Raw genomic sequence first — 19,037 nt, 5'->3', positions numbered from 1 at the left:
ATGACAAATAAATCACGAAAGAGCATGCGATATAATATTAATTAATGTTAGTAAACATTTTTTTACGTGTTTAAAAGAAGTTTAATTAATTTATTATAATTTAAATTAACTTTAATTTTTTATTCAGGTACCATTTCATCCCAAAATTATAAGAAAATAGTCATAAAATTGAAATCTGCTGAACATCTGTTGCAATCTGGCAACAAGTGTTTTTAAAGTTTTGACAGTATTGCCAAGTTTATTTTCTAATCTACCAAAGGCCAATTATAAATTTTTTTTCTGATAACTAACTGCTACTAATATCAAAAGAAACAAATATTCGTTCGTTCATGTTTTATATAAATTTAAAATATTTTAAAAAATACCCGATTTCATAAAATAATATAATAAAAATGTACTGTTTCAAAGCATATTTGAGGCATAAAACATATACATAATAAGGACATGGCAATAACGCAAACACAAATTTGACGGATCTTTTATAGCTAACTTCATCGGCACTTTATCTATACTTTGGCCATGATTACTTTTGGCAAATTGTGCCATGTACCGCTCATTGCAAAAGTACATAGAAAGAAGGGGAAGTTAGAAGTGCCGGCCGTTCAGAAGTCAGTCAGAAACTCAGAATACTGGCACAGTTTAACCACAAATTTTTCTTTTTTTATACTATGATACTGGTGCCGGTTAAGTTAGCTACAAATGAAACGTCAAAATTGCGTTTGCGGTATTGCCATGTCCTTATTATGTATATGTTTTATGCCTCAAATATATGCCACTATATGCTTTAAAACAGTATATTTTTATTATATTATTTTATGGAATCTGGTATTTTTAAAATTTTTTTAAATTTATATAAAACTCGAACGAATGAATATTTGTTTCTTTTGATATTAGTTGCAGTTAGTGTTAGTTATTAGAAAAAATTTTTATAATTGGCCATTGGTAGATTAGCGGATAAACTTGGCAATACTGTCAAAACTTTCAAAATAGTAGTTGCCGGTTGACTTTACCGAAAGTACAAGCTGAATATAGCCGCAAATGTCAAAAATATTTCGGTTTGGCAGTGTTGGCACGTTTTTATAACGCATTATGTTCTATGCTTCAAATATAAAGAGATAAAGCTTTTAAAAAGTTCCTTTTGATTATACCATTTTATGAATTCTGCAATTTTTAATTTATACGAAGCAATAACGAGTAAATATTTGTCTCTTTCGAGATTAACTGCCAACATCTGTTGTTATCTGGCAACTGCTGATTTGACGATTGCCAAATCTATTCCCTATTCTATCCATGGGTAATTGCTATACTCGGTTCGCTATTCCCAGTCTGAACTGTCTAGTGAATTTAGTAATTATTTTTTTGCGAAGTTAGTTACTTTTTGACCATGGTACAATGAATACAGAAGGTATGATATTGCGCATGACATTTGACAGCTGGCCCAGGAGTGTGACGTAGTCAAGACCGCTCGAACCCATTATTACAGCTTAACGTACTATCTATTTTGAAATTATGGTCAAAAAATGATCAATTTTTTTTAAATGTTTTGTTTTGGTTATAATTGAATAAAAAATATATTTTCAGTAGCATAAAACCTTTACTTTTCCTAGGGATTCAGGCGAAATATTTATTTTTGTTTTCATACATATACTAATAATATAAGCTTTTTTTCTGTGTGCAAATCCTTTGAAATTTAAAAATTTTCTGCAGAGGAAATACTGTGAATAGGTAAATAGTAGTAGATTTGCGTATTCTGTTTCACTGTCACTCATTTCCCAGCAGTTTTACTGAAATAAAAACAAAATAGATTACAATAAAGAAAAATCTGTTTTACAATTCAATATGTAATTTTAGATGAGTTATAATCAAATTTAGTAAAATAAAAAATATACACATTACTATAACCTACCGATTATTATATGCAAAATTTACTTATCAAACAATATAATAATATAAAAATAAGGCACAAATAAGTTCAAACGCAAAACACAATAAATATCGACTTCAGACGACTTTACACCGGCAAGACAGAAGGCTTGTATAAAAACAAAAGTTCGACGATAATATCGGTTATCTGCAAATTGCAAGTTATGAGATAATAAATATATTTTAAAGTAACTCAATACTGATTGAGTCATCTATTTTATAATCGAAAAATAATTTAGATATATGCTTACATATGTCTCTTTATACAAATATATACACGTCACAAGTGAATATTCCACATCTTTATGAACCGTCGTTGTTAAAAATAGGTGCTTTTAAAAACATTTGGATAAACTGAGTGATGTGCATAGTTATGCAACTAGAAAAACTTCATTATAATATCTTTCATTTTATAGATTAACGAAGACCCAGAATTCATATGAATATATCAGTTTAAAGCTTTTTAACATGTTACTGCAAAATTGTTATCTTTTTAAACAGCAACCTTAAATGGTTCTTTCATATCGATTTGTTAAGTAAGAAACTAGCCTCAGCCTGCTATGCAATTTGCAATAAGAACTGTTTCGGAAGAAATCAATTTAGCATCTTCCAGAATAAGATATTTTTCTTTGTTAAATCATGTTATCATTATTATATATTAAGATAATATTAAATATAGGAGAAACGAAGGTAATCTAGATGAGGGCATTCCTAAGAAATTAGCATAATAATAAGTTTATTTCAATAATTATGATATTATAAATATATTTGAATACGCCATCTTTATAAGCAACCAAATATACACTGAAGTAAATTTAGTTGTAGGAACTTTTGTAAATAATTATGAATTTAAAAATAGGGTTATTTATTAATTTAAGATGTAATTTATAAGTTTACATTCTGATCTGAAAAGCCTAAATTTCCATAAAATTCTCGATAGAATTTTAGTTAGAATAGTAGTTTTCTAGATAGAATAGTAAACAATAATCTTCTTCTTCTTTTGACATCATAACCCTGGATGGGTCTTTGCCTGTCTGGCTATGTCCTTCCATTCAGATCTCTCTTGTGCCCTTCTTCTCCATTGTCTTATGTTCATTGTTTTCAGGTCGTCTTCCACGTCATCCAACCATCTCGTTCTGGGCCTTCCTTTTTTTCGCCTTCCTATGGGCTTCCATTGTAACATTTTCTTTGTTGTTTTTGCATCGTTTTAACAATAATTATCTAGAACTCTAAAATAAGACGCCAATAAAAAGAATTTAACCTTTGGTCGGAGTAGAATGTTCGTGAACATTGTAGTGTCTATGAAATAGAAGGATTCGAAGATATTTTCTTTCAAGAATATTCGGGAACATTGAAATGATATAAATACGATGTGATTTGGATTCAAGATGGTCAGTATGTGGTCAGTCGGTCAGTAGGTCAGTCAGAAAAGTCGGTCAGTCAGTCAGTCAGTATTAGAGTATTAGGGTATTAGTACAGTATTCAATAATGCAGTATTCAAAATAGTCAGTAATCAGTGATACAGTAGTTGGAAAGTATATTTTATGAAGATTAAAAATAGAATTAAGAGAGTATTAATTGGAGATTAAAAATCATATTATGTATATGGTGATTGGAGATTGGAAGAGAAAAATAGATTATTAGAAAGAAGAATAAACAAAAAAGCAAATAAAAAAAGGAAGAATATTTTACCGATTTATAAATGATATTAAGAAGAAAAATATTTTAAAATGGTGGAAGCTGATAATTAAAACATTGTGGTGTATTTGGCAATGCAAGTTCACAAAAGGAAGGATAACCGAGGCTGACAACGAAGACATTGAGTGGTGATTAAATTTTTTATTTTGGAAAACAGTTTCATTCAGGCATTCAGTGACAGAAAGGTACAAAATTTTGTTAATATAATTTAATTGGTGTCATAAGAATTTCAATTTAAAGATAGTTTGTTTTAAATTTACATTGTCTATAATAGATATATATGTGTGTTTCATAATAATTATAATAAAGATAATTTCAAAAAGTGCTTACAAACTAATTCTTTGAGAACCGCGATAAAAATCCTATATAGTCCATCTAATTTACAAACCGTTGCACGTCATCGGCGTCATAGTTCGTGACGTCACATGATACCAACACGAAATATTTAGGCGGTAAGTGTGTTCTTTTTTAGAATCATTTTGCCGAGTACACTAGCATTACAGCCACTAGACATATTTTATTATATACGCGTAGAAATAATATTTAAAAATTTCTATTAGTGTTAACTTAAAAAAATACACAATAATATGTTTCATTTAATTTGTATAAATGCATTATAATGCGTTTTTATGAAGAACAGTTGTTCGGAACACACTGTAACTATAATCGAACGAAGGTGATATTTTGGCATAAATTGGTAATACTTATTTGACAGTTGCGGTGTTGACACTTTAGTTTTGTTTTTATTATTTACTATTAATTAAATTATGTTGTTTTTTAAACAAGCGGCTCAACTTGTTTTTAACAAGATTTTTTTATGTGTTGTTTTGTTTCTATTTATTTACATTAAATATTAATTTATTTTGTTGTATAATCCACTTTTGCAATAATTATGTGACCTATTTGATTTAAAATGGTTAAAATTTAAAATATCAACTTCGATTTCTGTCAATGATGATGACGTGCAACGGTTTGTAAATTAGATGGACTGTATATATGATATTTAAAAACACTCATTGCTCATAAAACTATACACCAACAAAACATCATAACAATAAATATATATATATATATATATATATATATATATATATATATATATATATATATATATATATATATATATATAATATAAAGTTTTATTTTGAAGTTGCAGTCATTAATAGGGCAGGAAAGTAAAACTCTTTGTTCTTTAATCAAGCTTTCGCAAAATTTATTTGCTTCATCAGGATATGCTAAAATATGGTATTAGTAAATACAACGAAATTAGAACTAAATAGCATTGTATAAAACTAGTATAAAAACTTACAACATGAGGTTAATCCATTAAATTTTCAAATTTACAAAACATTAAAACTTAACTTATTTTAAAAATTATACAGTTATATAAGTACAATATTCCAATTTAATTTAATTTTGTAAAAATTCATAATGAACTGCAGGTGGCGATCCAAAGACAATGCGAAAATCCGAAGACAATAGGAGTGTTCTAATGAAAAGTTCAAAATGAATACAATATTTAAAGCAGCTAATTCAATTTTGATTTGAATGTAGAACCATAATTTATACCAATGAAAGACATATAGGTACACATCTGCCATACTGCACCATATCACTGGGCAGATCAACTTTAAGAAAGTGAAAAAACTTTAAAGAAACTAAAGGGCAAAAGGCTGATTATTGTTCAGGCTGGAGAAGAGACTTTATTTGTGCCTAACGCTGTGTGCGTTAATATGCGTGTGAAATCAGGTGCATGTTTATAATTAAACATGCACCATGTTTATAATTATATTTAAAGTCAATTGTTATAACAATAACATTAATGTAAGCCATAATTACTTTTAAAGTTTTATAATAAATCAAATTCTACTTTTTAACAAAAATTTCATAAAACGCTTAATAACGACTGTCTACGAAACTAATAACGAGTTAAAGATCAGCAGAAGTTAAAGAGTTTAGCAGAAATATACAATGATTATTTTATTTTAATTCGCCGAAATATCCTCTAAAATAATTTTTACGATAATTAACAAGGTCTTCACTTGCCTCCCTATCATCCGCAGTTAAACCCTATCGAAAAAATATGAGCTTTGATAAAAGGTAGAATGACAACTCATAATACAACATTTAATATAAATAATGTTGAAAATATAGCAAAAACTAAATTTTCAGAAGAAATGTTATTAGAGGAGTGGATTAATATATTATGTAAACACGCGCATAATTATAAAAACATTTAAATCGAAAAAGAACATTTGTTAGACACTACGCTGTACCACTTACGCAATTTGTTGTTAATAGTGGTTTATCCGGAGAAAGCTTTTCTGAGGATGAAGATTGTAATTCAAATTCAGGAATAGAGATCTTAGAACCATGCGAGGAATCATAACTAACTAACTTACTTCTTGTTTAGACAAATAAATATACTACTTAATTAGTTAAAATAAACTACTTATTTTTTTGTATTATCGAAACCCTTCCTTCGGGGCAATGTTAATAAATTGTAAGTATTGAGGAATTTGTTATTTATTAAAGTACTCTTAATATTTTACTCATTATTTTTCGAGTGCAACTGACTATAAACTTCATAATGATTAAGAAATATGAAAATAAAAATTAACAAATTCATTGTTAACTTAATTGGATATGCTTGTGAAAATTTTTTTACCTGTTTCCGCACGCCACTGGTAGAAACAGTCCGCCCACCTACGTTAAACACTACGTCACATTCCCAAACTTAAATTTGTTGCACTCTACTACGTGTGCGTCTTATCGACGCACATGGCGTTTAATACAAAAGTAGTGTGCGTCGATATGACGTACAGGGCAGGTAAAGGGTTAATGGAACGAAGTCAAAGCTAGGAAATATGTTCTTTTAGGCCGTGTTGGAAACCTTAATAGTAAATAATTCAGCATTTTTGTTTATTATATTATTAATTGTATAAGTAAAAGTATTCACGAACAATTAAATTTAAATTTAGAGCCATTGGCAAATAAATATAAACTTAATAAGAGAGAATCTTCACTCTTTCACTTTTCAAAGCTATTACTTGATGTCTGTCTTTGGAACTGTCATTAATCCGGCGGCTGGTCACAATTACGATACAGAATATGAGTGCGAGTTTTCATAGGTACTCCTCGGTGTGATTTAGCATATGTTCTTTTAAATCAAAAATAAGTGAAATTACTCGAGATAGGTATACAAAATCGAGTATAGGGTATACAAAAAATGCGAGTATTATAGTGGGATATACAGTTCGGATTTATCAATGGCTTGGCACTAGAGAAGCACTATTTTCTTTGAAAGAAGTTGTTTGTACAAAAGTCCTAGACCAAAGTCTTGATGTTTTTAAGATGAACAAGACTCAATTAGGGCTGCAGCGCTATTGGAAGAACATAAATTTGGAAGTAATTTCTAGCTAAAAAGTGTCTTGGTAATATTTAGAATACGCCACAATGTTTGTTAGAATTGTTAATCAACATGGGCGCCCATAGGGGGGGGGCAGTTGCCCCCCCTATCATTAGTAATATTATTTAAAAAATCAGTATGTATGTAAGTATATTTAAAAAAATACATTATTTACGCATATTGTGGCGAGAAACTTGCAACAATACCTCAAAACAGCAAACAACCGGAAACTAATCTAGCGAAATACCGAGAAATGCGGTAGGTACTTCCTTAACAATGCCTCGAATGTAGCTACCTACCATAATAATATTGTACAATGCAAAGAGGGATTTTGAGATGTCGTAGGTATCAAGCCTTAATTGGTAGAAAGTGTACCTGTACCAACAATTTTAAACTTTATTTCGTCCCATGTCAAATGCAAAATTTACTCTCACAAAAAAATATCCGCTTAATAAATGCTACACGTTTTTACTTGTTTGACTTAAATATTTGGTATAGTGGCCTAGTAAATTTTATTGAAATCAAAAATGTTTTAGAAACAATAATAGCAGATAACAAATTTAATTGCTCAACAAGATCAAGAGCACAGCAGCTTTCATGTGCCACATCTGATTCCACTTTTATAATTTCCCTAAATTTGATTTCCAAATATTCTTCTTTCTTAGAACCCATAGTAAACATTTTACAAACTAAATCAATAGATATGCTGGCAGTTAAAAATCATATACAGTTATTTCTTGATATGATAACAAAGCACAGACAAGAAGCGGAAACAACTTTTAAAACAATTTTTGAAAAGAGTACAAATGATGCCGAATCTCTAAGTATTACCCTTGAAAAACCACGAATCGCTCCTAGAAAGCAAACACAACGGTCAAACCATGCGGTTAATTCCGCTGAAGACTTTTTTAGAGTGTCATTATTTATTCCGTACCTAGATTCTTTAATTAGTTCTCTTGGTGTCAGATTTTCAGAAGACAATAATCCTGGTATGTTATTGTATAACTTGCATCCCAAAAACATAATAAAATTAACTGAAGAAGACCTCGCCAAAATAATAGAAATCATAAATAATTTATACAAAATTACTAATCTAAAAGAACAGGCATCATTGTGGCTCTATTATTGGAAAAATCAAACCAATTTAGATGTAGAAGATATTTCAATGATAGAGCTACTAGATCATTGCTTATTTTACCCAGCTATAGCCCAAGCTATAGAAATTTCTCTGTGCCTTCCTCCCACTACATGCACGATTGAAAGATCATTTTCAACTCTTCGAAGGGTTAAAACCTGGATTAGGTCCACTATAAGTGAACAAAAATTAGATGGACTATGCATGATGAGCGTTCATAGAAATAAAATAGAAAACAATCGGAATAATTTTTTTAAAAAAGTAATAGATGAGTTTGGACAAAAGCCCAGAAACCTTCAGTTTTTATTTTCACAAGATACAGAGCACTAGCCTTCAATATCAAGTTTACTTTTTACGTTTTGTTGGGTTTAACATTTTACAATTTAAGATTCTATTGCGAAATTATTCGTTTCAATAAATTATAATACATACAATACTAACTGAAAGAAAATGTTAATTTTTTTATAATAAATTATAACAAATAAATTTTTAATTAAATTTCTTCAATTGTTTACAACATAGTACAAATTTTTAATGTCAAATATAAATAAGTTGGCACCCAGCGAAGTATTTGAAGATTGCACACATTTGACTATTTATGCAATTTCGGCTAAGCATGGTAGTAGAAGGGTGTACACCCTACCCTAACCCTTTCAACGTAGTACGGTTTTGAATATTTGTTTTAATTTCCTAGTAAAAGAAATTTTTCAATTCAGATATTATGTTACTTACATATTATTTAAACTACACTATTGCTTGTGTTGCATTTCGTATCTCAGAGTACCTGCTTTTTTTATTACTATTTTTTAACATCCTTGCTTAAAATTGATTTTTTTATTCCTACATAAAAAATTTTGTATAATAAAATTTGTATGTATAAAGTCATACCATAAAATATGTTGTTAATAATTTTTTGTTTAAGAATACTTTTACTTTTCTGGTATTTCTTTACTGTTTGTAAATCATGTTTATATTTTTGCATTTTTGCAATCGGCTATTTTAGTTTTTATTAAGTTGTATGAATCAAAATAAAAATTTGAGTTGACTTGCCCCCCCCCCCTGGATTTTGATATATGGCCTATGTTAATCAATATTAAGTTTTGTCTACTCTTAGTAAAATTACGTTAATTTAAAATACATGATTCGTTATATATATCCACTATTTATTTATTTCTCTTTATTTGTACAATTGCTTCTTATAATTTAAAGTGCATACCAACTGTCTAAATAACAAAAAACGGATTTACATGCCCGTACAACGTTCGAGAGTTCTAAAATACTTTTCCAGTTGCTTCTCCATGTGGACTTGTTCTTGACTTCCGTTAGTTTAGCGTCTGGTCACGCTTGTGCTAGCTTTAAAATAAAGTTTTATAGGACCTGACCAGTGGAAGTTTGTATATTTTGCGTTTTTAAACTAGAACCGTGTGACTACCGTTTTGAGCATATTTTACATGTGAACGGTTTTTACCATTATGAACTCTTATATGCAATTTTAAAAGATTTTTCACTGAAGAATCTTTGAAATTCCACATTCAAATGGTTTTTCCTCCGTATGCACTATCATAAAGTAATTGTAATATTTGCTTTGCTGAAAATTTCACATTAAAATGAGTTTTCACTGATATGCAGTCTCAAATGTTGTTTTAAACTAACCTTTGTTGAAAATTGTTGTGTGCAAATTTCACATTCAAAAGTTTTTTCACCAGTATGCATATTCATATGTGCTTTTAAATGAAACTTTCTCGAAAATTTTTTTGAACAAACTTCACATTCAAAATAATTCTTTGTTAAAAACTGTTTTGTACAAATTCCACTTTCAGATGGTTTACCAGCAGTATGTAATTTTAAATGTCTTGCTAAATAATTCTGTGTTAAAAAGTGTTTATTGCACAATTTACATTCAAAATAATTCTTTGTTAACTGTTTTGTACAAATTCCACTTTCAGATGGTTTACCAGCAGTATGTAATTTTAAATGTCTTGCTAAATAATTCTGTGTTAAAAAGTGTTTATTGCACAATTTACATTCAAATGTGTTTTCTCCAGTGTGCACGTTCATATGTGATATTAAATTACCATTTCTTAAAAATTTTTTGGTGCAAATTGCACATTCAAATAGTTTTTCATTACTATTCATCGCCGCAAGAAAATGTTTTTCATCAATATTCATTCTCATATGTTGTTTTAAATGTCGTTTTGTTGGAAACTGTTTGTTGCAAATTTCACATGCCAAAGGTTTTTCCTCAGTGTGTTTCCTCGTATATAGTTTGACTAAACGATAATTGTTTGATGATGGTTTCTTGCCAATGACACATATAAAACGTTGTCCTAAAGTGTCCAAATTGGTACAGGAAGTTATTAATTGGCTCAAATTACTGTCACTCCTATCATAATTTGTTAATAGGATACTGGCATCAGTTTTCATACGTCCACAAGAGAAACCTAAAATTAGAATTACCTGTTAAATCAGAATGATGTAATTAAATGAAAATTTATAATGTATGATTGCAGAAAAAAGATCTAAGCTGGGTTGTACAAATTGTAATAAAAAAATTAGATATTCGTGTTTTAACACCATTCCAAAAAATTAAAGCACTTTTGTTTCTTTTGAAAAATAACATTTCTAATTTTTCTTTTCTAAAGATTTGTACTGAATTTTAGCTATGTATTTTGTAAAAAATATTTACTTGAAAATACACTAGCCCAAGATAGTGAAGAAACGCCAGCTCTGGATTCGCAATGTTAAAATTCGAAAAAGCGGGGAAAGCTTCAATAATTTGCCGGTTACTTTTATGCGGTGTTCTACGGTTTTGATATATATGTCGTAGGCAATCGGTGTAACACGTCATTCCGTGAAAAGCCTAGTCATTACACGTATTGCCGGCAAACGCTGTATTACAAACATTATTACTTTGTTTGACTGAAATTATGCGTCATTTCACGGACTGCCGTCTACGCTTTAGACAAACGGTGTTACAGTCCGAATGATAGAAAGTTACAGCGGTTGTATGTTCAGTCATTTATTAAATAAATTGCATAGTTATTAGTCCAGTCAATCTGCAGACAAAAAAAAACCGAAACAGAAAAGAATGTTATCAGGATAATGAAAATTATTAGTAGGTAGTTTGATGAACATATACTTCATCTAATTTACTTACCGTTGCACGTCATATACACGAAATATTTATTCGGTAGGTGTGTTCTTTTTTAGAATCACTTTGCCGAGTACACTGGCATTACAGCCACTAGACATATTTTATTATATACGCGTAGAAATAATATTTAAAGATTTGTATTAATGTTAACTTAAAGAAATACACAATAATATGTTTCATTTAATTTGTATAATTGCATTATAAACCGTTTTTATGAAGAACATTTGTTCTGAACACACTGTAACTGTAATCGAGAAGGTGATATTTTGGCATAAATTGGTAACACTTATTTGACAGTTGCGGTGTTGACACTTTAGGTTTGTTTTTATTATTTACTATTAATTAAGCTATGTTGTTTTTTAAACAAACGGTTCAAATTGTTTTTAACAAGATTATTTTTTAACTCTTGTTTTGTTTCTATTTATTTATATTAAATATTAATTTCTTTTGTTGTATAATAAGTCCCACAAGGATTGTACTTGGACCGCTACTATTTTGGGTCTACACTAGTGATCTTCCGCTCATCGTATCCAGTAAATTTCGTAACATGTTTTGTTACTTCTTTTATTATTTATTTAAACAAGTGGCGCTATGATGACATCTAGAATTGCACACAGAACTTTTAGAATAAACTAACTGGAATTATAATGTTCTATATATACGCATAATGTGCTTAATACCAGACTGTACGTGTACATACAGAATGATGAGTTTTGTGTATATCCCATGACATGTTGGTAAATGATCTATTGTTTTTTTGTAAAAAGTGAAGAGTAAGAAGGTGTATTTAAACTAAATCGTAGTGGGTATTACTGAAACAATATAAGTAAGTAAAATTAATATTATCATGTTGATTTAATGATCATTATTAAACGAATTTAAAATGTTATCTAACATCAAAATTTTCATAGATGCGGATATTTTATTGAATAAAATGTAATTAAACCTATTCAAATTTTCTTGATAATTATTATAAAAATAAATATATTACATACACATCATTATTTGTTACTGTAAAGTAGAAACCCTCAATTTAGAAGAGTGATATCATAGTTTAAACGCGGAATATCCTCAAATTTAAATGTACAGAGCGGCCCTCGAAGACTGCCTGTTTTCTCGATTGCAATTTGCGTTTCCTCATAAGAAATTACAGAATATATAAAGTAGTATATTTATTTGTGCTTCTCTATAGTAGACTTGACCAGAAGTTGTCGAACAGTGTAGCCAATTCTTGTTCACAAGTAGTAATTATGGTCATACAAAACCTGTATTCTTCCATGCAGCGATTATTACCGTCATAAAAATACAAAAAAACCTGATCTTTTCAATAGTAAAAATTAAGCACAAAATTGTAATGAAATAAATTTTATTTATATGTTCCGTTTCATTACATATTTAAATTTATAAAATAAAAATCGATATTTTAAAACAATATTTTTCAATCGTTTGGCAACTTTGGAATTAGCGACGGAACTCCGTTTCAATTCAGATTCACAGAAACCCGTCAAACTAGTTTTTGTCGAGCGAGTGCCCATCAACAATAGGTTATTTACATTGGCTTATCTGAGAGTAGGGTATTTTATACGATAAGTTTGTGTTATTAATAAAACGTGTTATTGATAATACGAGTGTTATAGTTTGTCGTTTTATAGTAAATGTTTAGTTATATTCTGTGATTATTTGGTTTGAATTTTATTGGAGTTGGACGAAAAACCGGTTGTTCCAAGAGAAGACTGCAAAATTCTGATGTTGATTCCAAAAATGAAATGCCGCAAAAGAGACGGAAAATGTTAACGTCCGAAGAGAAGGTAATAATACGAAACGTTTATGAAGCAATTGTCGGCAGAAAAATGGAATTAAATGTTAGCCAAGCGGTCGACATTTGTAGCAGTTTAACAAAAGTATCCGTTAGCTGTATTTATCGTGTACTTAAAAATACATCGGAAAATAAAAAGCAAGAAAAAGGTAAAACTAGAGGTAGGAAAAGCATTGTTTTGGATGACGAGACAAGGAATATTATACGTCGAAAAATTCATTTATTTTATTTTCGGAATGAAATTCCAACACTGAAAAATATTTCTCAAGAGCTCGAAAACGATGACTCCTTACCCAAGATATCTCGTAGAGTCTTAACCAGGACCATGCGTGAAATGAACTTTCGATATGTAAAACTCAACAGAAAAAGTATGCTATTAGAAAAAAATAAAATTATTGTGCGAAGAAGAAAATATTTAGAATACGCAAAATTCGCAGCACTGGACGCAAAATATGCTATTTGGATGAAACCTGGATTAACCAAGGTTGGAAAAGGTCATACAGTTGGAAAAGTTTGGCAAGATTTAAATGTCAAAAGTAAACGCGAAGCATTTATAGAAGGCTGATATACAGGATTAAAAGCTCCATCAGGAAAGGGACGGCGTTTAATCGTCACCCATATAGGAAGTGATACAGGGTTTCTTGATGATGGTTTTCTTCAATTTGAGTTGAAAAAAACAGGTGATTATTAAAGAAATTGAAAGGGAGGATTCAAGAATCAATGCTCAAAATTTAGCTCCTTGACATTGCACGGTTAAGGAAAATTGAATATCTTAAATATGCTGTAGATGAAACTGCAAAAGATTATGGTGTCAAAGTTCTTATCTGGAAGCAAGTGAAAGGAGATGTAGCACGCAATAACAAAACGTTCAAATTAAACGAAATCAAGAAACTTTTGATTCAAGCAATCCTCCATGTAACTCCAGCGAAATGGGCTAAATGTATAGGCCACATAATTAAAGAAGAACATCGTATGTGGGAACTTGACACTCATATCAAAGTTTTACTAGAGCCAATTATAATTACACCAGGTGGTGAAGATAATGACAGCGATAGCAGCACTGCATCTTCAGGTTTAGACAGCGAATAATATTTTCTAATAGTTTAATAAGAACTTCAGCATAAAAAAAACCAAAAACAAAAAAAAAACGAGAAGAACATAGTAAGTGTGTATAGTGTTTGTGTTTAAACACATCAAACATTATTTTTATTTTGTTTTTATAGAATTTTATTTTGTTTTATAGGATTTTATTTTGTTTTGTTTTATACTGTTTAAGTGTTTTGTTCATTTTATTTAATAAGACAATATGGCTCTTGGCGAACACCCATTTAAAAAAAGTATCGCGCCACAAGACATACCTCTGGGGTGGTGTGGAAACTGTCTTAAAATTTGTTTTAAAAAAATTTCATTGTGTAACTGTTTAAGGACGGGTCACGTCAAAAGACGTTTTAGCGTAACTTCCGCGACAGCCGGTTGGCATCAGTAAACTTTCTGCAAAATTACTTCTTTTTTATAGCTTTTTGTTTGTGGCATTCTGTATTTTTAGGGGAATGTAGGGAATGAGCCACAAAATATTTATTCATACGTTTATTTATTGACGTTTCGATCTCTATATCCAGAGACCGTTTTCAATTATACAAATGATAGTACTATTTATTTTCTATGGCTTTTCGCTTGTCGTTCTGTATTTTTAGAAATGATGTTGGGAATAAGCCACAATATATTTATTCAAATGTTTAATTTACGGACGTTTCGATCTCTATAAAGAGACCGTTTTCAAACATACAAATGACAGATATATTTATTTTTCTATAGCTGCTTGTTTGTGGCATTCTGTATTTTTAGGGAGAAGGTTGGACATAAGCCACAATATATCTATTTACATGTTTAATACATTGACGTTTCGATCTCTATTCCGTTTTTAAAGATAGAAAAAAAAAGAAAATAAACAATATAAGATTATAAAAATATTAATAATAAACAAATAAAATAAATATAACTACCATTTATATCTTTGAAAGCGGTCTTTGGATATAGAGATCGAAACGTCAGTAAAAACTTGTAAATAAATATATTGTGGCCTATTTCGAACATTAATATTTGAAAAATAAAATATAATTAACGTTAAAATAAAAGTAAGTGTACGTCACTGGATTTCCAAACAGCTTTCCGCATTTCTGGGCCTTTAAACGATGACTCACTCTCTCAAATAGTGAAATTATACCATAGATACTTTATTAATATGGGTTGTGTGCGTTTGATATAACTACTACAGAGATGGACTAGCATGAAGGTTTCAGAAAATAATGTGGTCTCATTTTAAGTTCGTTACTTTTAATTGTAAGTTCGATTCAAATTGCATGTGTTTCTTATTACATCGATATTTAAATCAATTTTTTTTTGCAGTTTATAATGAGTGCAAATCTTTCACCGTCACCAACAAGGCCTTCTTCATGTCCTAGTGACGTTTGGAAGTAAGCTTACATTAAACCTTTTGAGAAATAATACCACAATATTGTAGCGTGATTAAATAAAACGAGCGGTTCGAATTTATATACATACATTTATTTATAACTTTACAGTTCGGTACTCTCTTATCGACTAACCCTACTTCTAACATTGTTACCTATATATACTACAGTTACTGGTTTCGAGAATATTCTGGCGTTGTCCCACCTCTAATTCGCCTACGTGACCGGTTATTCTCTCTCGCACTCGATACGCCGCGAACTTTCGAGAGTATTAGAGATGCAATGCAACCGTTACCTGGGCCATGCCAAAAGTATGTTCGTAACACTGCTCCCCTCTTAAATCTGATCGTCCCGATCAGCAACTCCGGTAGGCACAGCATGGCGGAATCTACAGGACTCTCCAGCTCTGCATGAACCCTTTAGAAAGAAATAACAGTCTACTGACTTTGAAGGATACGATCCCATCGGGTTAATGCAACACACAGTAATTCGTACGCCGGTGTCTCGGAAGATCACTTCAAGCATGCTTCTGACAATCTTCCAGTCCAGATTATCTAGTGCATGGCCTATCTTGGTAAGGCCAAATTCTTGATGTCGTAATTGCACACAATTTTCTTCAAATTAGTTAGAGCACGCCATATATCCTCGTAGCTTGCCCTGTCTGTATAAGACTTCCTGGTCACCATATACAGCAAAGATCGGGAACCATCTTCTAATCTCAGTACTCTTCCAACTTTAGGCTGCTGGTTTTTTAACTCGTCCAAACGACCGAATTTCTTATAAAATACGGATGAGATTCCTTTAGTCATCTCAAGATCTTGGGCAACACAGTGGGCTAGAGAGACGTTATGCGGAACACTAAAAAGATCCTGCTGAACTTCTGTGGTCACGCCGAATCTAGCACTCTTTCTCTCTGCGTAATTTGACATAAATTCATTAAAGCTTGGTCGCCGGTCATCTTTGATCTCATGTTGAAGGGTTCGTGCTTCTTCTGTTTCATTTGAGCCAGCATATGGTGCAAGACGATTTATGTGAACTACTTTTGGTTTACCTTTCGGCAACTTCTTAATTCGGTATATTACGTCATTTATTTTCTTTTTAATTTCATATGGACCTTCCCATTGTCTTTGCAGTTTGGGAGACAAGCCTCGACGACGTTGTGGATTATAAAGCCAAACAAGATCACCTACTTCATAGCTTTCACTCTTACATCGAGAATCATATTGATCTTTCATTCTGTCACTGGCTATCTGGATGTGTTGTCGGGCAAGTTCATGAATGTTGTTCATTCTTAACTTCAGGCGGTCGACATAATCTTCGCTTGCAACATGTTCTTCGGAAGGTCTGCAGCCAAACTCTAGGTCGCAGGGTAAACGAACTTCACGACCTAACATCAGGCAGGTTGGAGTCTGGCCTGTAGTTTCATTCACGGCCGAGCGGTAGGCCATTAGGAATAAATGAATGTGCTGGTCCCAATCTCTTTGATGTTCTGATACAACTTTGGACAGGTGTTTACCCATTGTTCGGTTCATTCTCTCGACCATTCCATCTGATTGAGGATGCAGGGGTGTCGTTCTGGTCTTATTGACACCAATCAATTTACAAACGTTTTGGAAAAGGGTTGACTCGAAATTTCGCCCTTGGTCGGAGTGGATCTCCAAAGGAACACCAAATCGGCTAAAGAATTCTTTAACAAGTACCTCTGCAACGGTAGCAGCTTCTTGATTTGGTATCGCATAGGCCTCAGTCCATTTCGTAAAATAATCCATGGCTACCAGGATATATTTATTTCCATCATTTGTCTCTGGAAGTGGACCTGCAATGTCGATTGCTACTCTTTCCATAGGACTACCAACATTGTACTGTCTCATGGGTGCCCTCTTTTTACCAGCTGGACCATTACTGGTTGCACACAGTTCACATTTCCGGCACCATCTTCTTACATCATCTTTACAGTTCACCCAATAGAACCGTTCTCGAACCTTTTGCAGAGTCTTCGTGATACCAAAGTGTCCACCTGATGCACCGTCATGCAACTGACGCAATACTTCTGACACTTTACTTTCAGGTACAATCAACTGAAGCTTAGTTTCTGTACCATCATCGTTCTCAAAGGTTCTATACAGAAGATCATCTTTCAGCACTAGGCAATTCCATTGCCTCCAGTAACACTTGACTTCTGGACTACATGCACTAATGTCTTGCCAAGAAGGTCTCTCACTTCGACGCATCCAATCCAATACTCTTTTTATACATGGATCATCTGCTTGAGCGTCTTGTAGCTGTTGAGGCTGCCATTGCTCATTAATGACGGTGGTTCGTCTCACGGGGCAAAGTCGTTCTTCTAATTTAAGACAGTGATTACAATTTCTTTTAATCCATTGACGAAGGTATCTACAGCAATTTCTTCCAAAATGTTGTCTGGTACTTCCGGATAAGCCAACCGCACTATACGAGCAACATCTGCTTCAAACTCTTGTAAATTTTCACTTGCTCGTTGAATTCTACTTCTTAGTTGCGCCTTGTAGACTTGTTGTAGATGGGCATCTCCGTAACGTTTGTCTAGTCGAGTGAACAAGGTCTGGTAACATTTTTCTTGACCCTTAGGAATCGATCTTAGGATATCTGCAGCATCACCTCGTAAAGCAGCAGTCAAGGAAACAGCCTTTTTGTTGTTCTGTCCAATGATTGGCTGTCGCAATAGCTTCAAATTGTCTAAGGTATATGGACCAAGAGGACTTTCCATCAAATGGTGGCAATTTGAATCTCATATGATGTGTCATTTCGTCTCTGGCTGATTCTTCTTTTACTACCGGATCTAAAGCTACTGTATTAACTGGTGGTAGCACTTTTGTATTAGTTATCATGCTCTCTAACTGTTTGATCTTCTCTTCTACTTTATCGAATGTTTTTGTGACTTCTTCAAATTTGTCATTGTTTTGATTACATACTTCGTCGAATCTTCTAGACATATTTTCGAATTTCTCGTCGTTTTGTCTAGCTATTTCTTTAATAGTTTGAGACGTTTCATTGAATCTTTCATCATTCTTTCGAGAAGATTCTTCAATCATTTGAGACGTTTCATTGAATCTTTCATCATTCTTTCGAGAAGATTCTTCTATCATTTGAGACGTTTCATCGAATCTTTTGGAAACAGTCTCGAATTTTCCATCAATTATTTTAGTTAAAACGGCTTCGTCTGCTGACTGAAACTGGAATGTCTCTGGGTCTTCTCCATTTTTGTTGAGAACAGTCTTCAGTCGTTCTTGGAGTGTCTTCTTGGACCCACTGCAGTCTTCATCGCGTTCTTCTAGCTGCTCACGCAACTGTTTTACTGAAAGTTCTACTAGCAGCATCTTTGGTCAGGCACACACGTACTTTTTAAATGTTCTTTTATATAAAGATCACTACGCGGATGTTCCCGACGAATA

The 19,037-nt window shown here is 31.7% G+C and overlaps 1 protein-coding gene across 1 annotated transcript in view; it reads right to left on the bottom strand.

Moving 5' to 3' along the window:
• Positions 1 to 9,235: 9,235 nt before the first annotated feature.
• LOC140449884 (uncharacterized) overlaps positions 9,236 to 19,037 on the bottom strand; it is a 34,462-nt gene continuing 24,660 nt past the window's right edge. Inside the window, exon 2 of the mRNA XM_072543290.1 lies at positions 9,236 to 10,606. Within this exon, the coding sequence (XP_072399391.1) occupies positions 9,768 to 10,606 (839 nt within the window). The 3' untranslated portion in view covers positions 9,236 to 9,767. The remainder of the gene's footprint in view (positions 10,607 to 19,037) is intronic.

This window comes from Diabrotica undecimpunctata, chromosome 9, assembly GCF_040954645.1.
Source record: "Diabrotica undecimpunctata isolate CICGRU chromosome 9, icDiaUnde3, whole genome shotgun sequence".
In the NCBI taxonomy this organism is placed as follows: Eukaryota; Metazoa; Arthropoda; class Insecta; order Coleoptera; family Chrysomelidae; genus Diabrotica; species Diabrotica undecimpunctata.
The sequence above is the reverse complement of the archived record's forward strand: the minus strand, read 5'-3'. Positions and strand labels throughout refer to the sequence as shown.